Source organism: Hylobates moloch, unplaced genomic scaffold (genome assembly GCF_009828535.3).
Source record: "Hylobates moloch isolate HMO894 unplaced genomic scaffold, HMol_V3 SCAFFOLD_15, whole genome shotgun sequence".
Classification (NCBI taxonomy): domain Eukaryota; kingdom Metazoa; phylum Chordata; class Mammalia; order Primates; family Hylobatidae; genus Hylobates; species Hylobates moloch.
The window spans coordinates 81,185,591-81,189,834 of NW_026652290.1; the positions used below are offsets into that span (position 1 = coordinate 81,185,591).

At 50.8% G+C, this 4,244-nt stretch overlaps 2 protein-coding genes across 2 annotated transcripts in view; both read right to left on the minus strand.

Moving 5' to 3' along the window:
* The window catches only part of ABCG8 (ATP binding cassette subfamily G member 8), a 31,656-nt gene extending 27,626 nt beyond the window's left edge, over positions 1-4,030 (minus strand). Inside the window, exons 1-3 of the mRNA XM_058428117.1 lie at positions 3,968-4,030; positions 1,903-2,012; positions 94-247 (exon numbers count right to left, since the gene is read on the minus strand). Coding sequence (XP_058284100.1) covers positions 94-247; positions 1,903-2,012; positions 3,968-4,030 — 327 coding nt within the window. The remainder of the gene's footprint in view (positions 1-93; positions 248-1,902; positions 2,013-3,967) is intronic.
* Positions 1-4,244, minus strand: part of DYNC2LI1 (dynein cytoplasmic 2 light intermediate chain 1) — a 72,204-nt gene that overhangs the window by 3,127 nt on the left and 64,833 nt on the right. The window lies entirely within an intron of this gene.

Here is a 4,244-nt window from a genome sequence, read left to right on the forward strand (position 1 = left end):
GGATGACCTCAAGCATCTGACCAGGGTTTATTTTCACTATGTACACAACGCACACACATGCTGTAGGTGAAACTAACATGACTTATGCCTTACGTGAAAATAACAAATAACATACAGCAGTCTTCTTGTCAAAGTACGCCCTGCAATGATGCGGGCCAGAAGTCCTCGGAAAGAACATTCCAGGTCAGTGGAGGTGGAGGGAAAGAAATTCGGTGACAGTATGCCGCAGGCGTGCTGTGGGGAACCCCTAGAGTTCTGGGAGAGTATGAAAAATAGCAGACGAAAGTGACTTCCATTGCTTAATGTTTGAATTATCACCGTAAAGACCCAAAATTATACAGAAAAAAATGGGAAAGATAAACACCTAATTCAGGAGAGGGGTTATCTGTGGGGAGCGGGGAGAGATGAAAGGAGAAAGGGGACACAGTAGGAGTGCGGGGATCAAGCTTCAAAGCTTTTGGTAATTGGTGGTGTGTACATGAGAGTTCTTTAAGCTGATTTGTGTATGATATTTTACAATATGTTGTCAAATTGAGAGAGCAAGCCAGTGAGTAGAACTCTAGAGTTCCATTCCCACCTCAACCCCAGCTGCCAAAGCCCCCAAGCAGGAGGGAGGTTGGGAGAGAGGAGGTAAGAAGGTCTGTGCCCCAAGCTCCTGGGGAGATTGAAAGTAGCTCGGACAGATGCCGGACTCCTGGCAGATCAGCCCTTTGGCCTTGCCCCTCACTCGCCCTCTCCACTGTCACTGTACACATTGCTTCATTGTCCCATTTTTGTTGTTGTTGTTGAATCATCAAAAGAATCTTAGCCATTGCCAGCTGTGCGCAGTGGCTCATGTAATCCCAGCACTTTGGGAAGTTGAGGCAGGCAGATCACCTGAGGCCAGGAGTTCAAGACCAGCTTGGCCAAAACAGTGAAACCCTGTCTCTACTAAAAATACAAAAAAAAAATTAGCCAGGCATGGTGGCACACCCCTATAGTCCCAGCTACTCTACTCGAGAGGCTGAGGCAGGAGAATTGCTTGAACCTGGCAGGTGGAGGTGCAGGGAGCCAAGATCACGCCTCTGCACTCCAGCCTGGGCCACAGCGTGAGACTCTGTCAAAAAAAAAAAAAAAATCTTACCCATTGCTAAGAGACTCATGCGGGCTAACATGCATCTTGCTGTTGTTGTTTTTAAAACAAATGTCTGCAGGAGGGATATTAGACAATGTAAATGAGCTGAGAAATTACTTCTGCTGGCCAAAACATCCCCAGGACGGATTTAGGTGTGGAGGAGGGTCTGAGGAAGGAAGATCAGACATTTGGAGTCTGGAGCGATGTGTGGAAGTGACCTGCAGCCCAACTGGGTTCCACTGTGCGGTGCTTTGAGAAGGGGAGGGAGCTGGCGGACAGAGGAGGCAGAGCAGAAACTGGGTAAGAGGAAGGAGAGAGGTGCCTGGTTCCTTGTTCCAAGGCTCACCCCAAGCCCCTTCACTGTGGGCTGGGAAAGCAGGTGTGGGCCAGCCCTGACTCCAACCACCGTTGAGGGATTGTGCCTTCCAGGAGTTGCACAGGCAGCTCATCTTTCAGAGGAAGAAAATTCATGCCTGGGTTGGGGAAAACCTCTGTTCCATTTTAAAATATTTTCCTTGGCTCCCAGGAAGGATTTGTTAGACTCTTCCTGAGGTTTTGACAAACTCTCTGTATTTTTCAAATACTTAAATATCTATTCGGCTGACATCTTAATCAGTACGACTGTCAGAACATCACTTGAATTTCTGACAGGTGACACCCAAAAAAGCAAAAGCAGATTTATTTGTAGGTAACCAGCTCTGCTCATGCTGGGCTACATTGTAATTTCTCCTCGTATTAACTTCTGATCGAATTCCTGAGTCAGATACCTAGGCAAGAAGGAAACTCACAGAGCACATGTTTCTAGTTCTGAGATGAGGAGCCTGTGCCCCCGGGGGAGTGATGTGCTGACACTCACGGCTGGATGGTTGGCGAGGGGACACGCAGGACTTGTTCCTGGCTGAAGAAATTTTATCGAAACATTCAGCCTAGGTCACACACAGCTCTGCCTGCTGCCAGGGTCTCTCTTGTCCTTTTCTGTCGCTGCTCCTGCCCATGGCATGAGGAGTTTGTGGGTTAAGGGCACTTGCCACTCCAGGTGCCCAAGATGCCAGAATTCTCTGTGCAAATGGCCCCAAGTCCATCCCCAGGGTCTGTATACCTCTTCCCAGGCCCAACTTCCTGAGGACCTTTAGGCCAGAGAAGTATTTGTCTGTGCAGGTCAGGGCTGCAATGCAGGTAGGCAGGAGGGTGACCATCCAGGGTGTTGAGGGCCCCATGGAGCGGGATGGAGCTGAGGCGGCCAGAAAAGGGGGACAGGTTGTGGCTTGGTCTAGAAGTGGTTCCCCCATACCAGTGCATTCTAGCCAAGATGCCTTAGAACGTCTCGATTTACACTTGGCCTTTCAGGTTGTGAGGAAGATATGTCAAGATAAGAGGAAAGAAACTATTTTATTTGACTGTTCTTATAGCTTGGCTGATGACTTTTATATATCTAGACATAGGAAATGTGTCCCTCATCTTCTTGTTCCAAGCCCCACAGGTGTTAGGGGCAGACCCTCATTCAGCACCTGGAGTGACAGGATCGGACAGAAGGGAAGCAGAAATGGCAGGGCCTGCGTGCATTTCTGGTGCAGTCCTAGCATTTCTTTGCCTCTCAAGCTGTGGTGGCTGAATCGTCAGCCCTCCCAGGAAGGAAGTGTTCCCAAAGTCCCGCTGACTTTCTATTCTATTCAGATTTTAAACATTTCCTGAAGTGCTGGGCCCCACAGGGTATTCAGAGAGCAGAGCTGGTCAGGTGTGGTGGTTGCAGAACTGACTAGAAATGGTGGGCTCCTTGGGTCTGGCCGAGTCAAGTCCTGGAAACTCAAGGCCAGTCCAGGTGGTTTTCCCCATTGGGTGTGGAGTCCTCAATCATGCTTGTCTTTCTCTCCTCCCTCCTACCCACAACAGGCAAAGATGGAAAGGTGGGATGGGGTGAGGCGGTGGGAGTGGAGATCTGCTTCTCGCCTGTCTTCCAGTTTAGCCTCCTGCTTCAAATCCTGCCACATCCTGAATTCAGTCAAAGGCTATTTCTTGAGTAAACACTTCTCAGGTAAAATGAGGAAGGAAACGTACCTCCACCTCCTGCCACCTGGCTGCTTCTACCCCTTCTAGCTTTCTCCCAGACCTTACGATTGCCTGCTAGAGCCACACATGCTGATGTTCCCACAAAAGCCATCTGTCACCCTGCCTCACACATCACTTCACTACCGAGACCAACCTGACAGCCACATGGGTGGAGAAGACACCAGTGGAGTCCCTGGCATGTGTGAACACGTTTCTATGATGGAGTCTCATTTGGAAAAAGCAAAACTGGCCAGGCACAGCGGCTCATGCCTGTAATCCCAGCACTTTGGGAGGCCGAGGAGGGCTGGTAACCTGAGGTCAGGAGTTTGAGCCTGACCAACATGGTGAAATACTGTCTCTACTAAAAAATACAAAATTTGCCAGGTGTGGTGGCAGGTGCCTGTAATCCCAGCTACTTGGGAGGCTGAGGCAGGAGAATCACTTGAACCTAGGAGGCAGAGCTTGCAGTGAGCCGAGATCACGCCACTGCACTCCAGCCTGGGCAACAGAGCGAGACTCCGTCTCAAAAAAGAAAAAAGAAAAAGTGAAGTTGTCCCACATCACACATAAGAACATCATTTCCCTAAAGGAGCATTTCTTAGGGCAGGAAGTGACTTCAGAGGCCTCTGGGACCCTGAATCTCTTCCCCTCAGCCCTTTGACATGCAGGAAACAGTCCTGCGGCCATGTCCTCACACTGCTTGCTGTCTGGGTGGTACTACGACAGAGGCTCCAGAGGGAAGAGAGAAAGGTTTGATTTCTCCTGCCCGCCCACCAGGCCCAGGCCGACTCCCCATCGCACACTCACCGAGGCATCCTGGGGAGTGGCCCCTTTCGGCAGCCCTCTCTCCTCTGCCGCCTTCCCAGCCATGGGGCCCACAGGTCTGTGGCCCTGGGCTGCAGCTCTCTTAGACCCAGCTGCTGTCTGCCAGGGCCAGTGTCTTCACTCTGTTTCCTGGAACAGGGACACCTCGGCCTCCTGCCCTGGGCCCGTCTCTCCCAGCATTCCTCTCTGGCAAGCCCACCTACAAACGTGTGTGTTCTGCCCACTGTCGAGATAAGGACGCACTGGCTAAAGGTACATC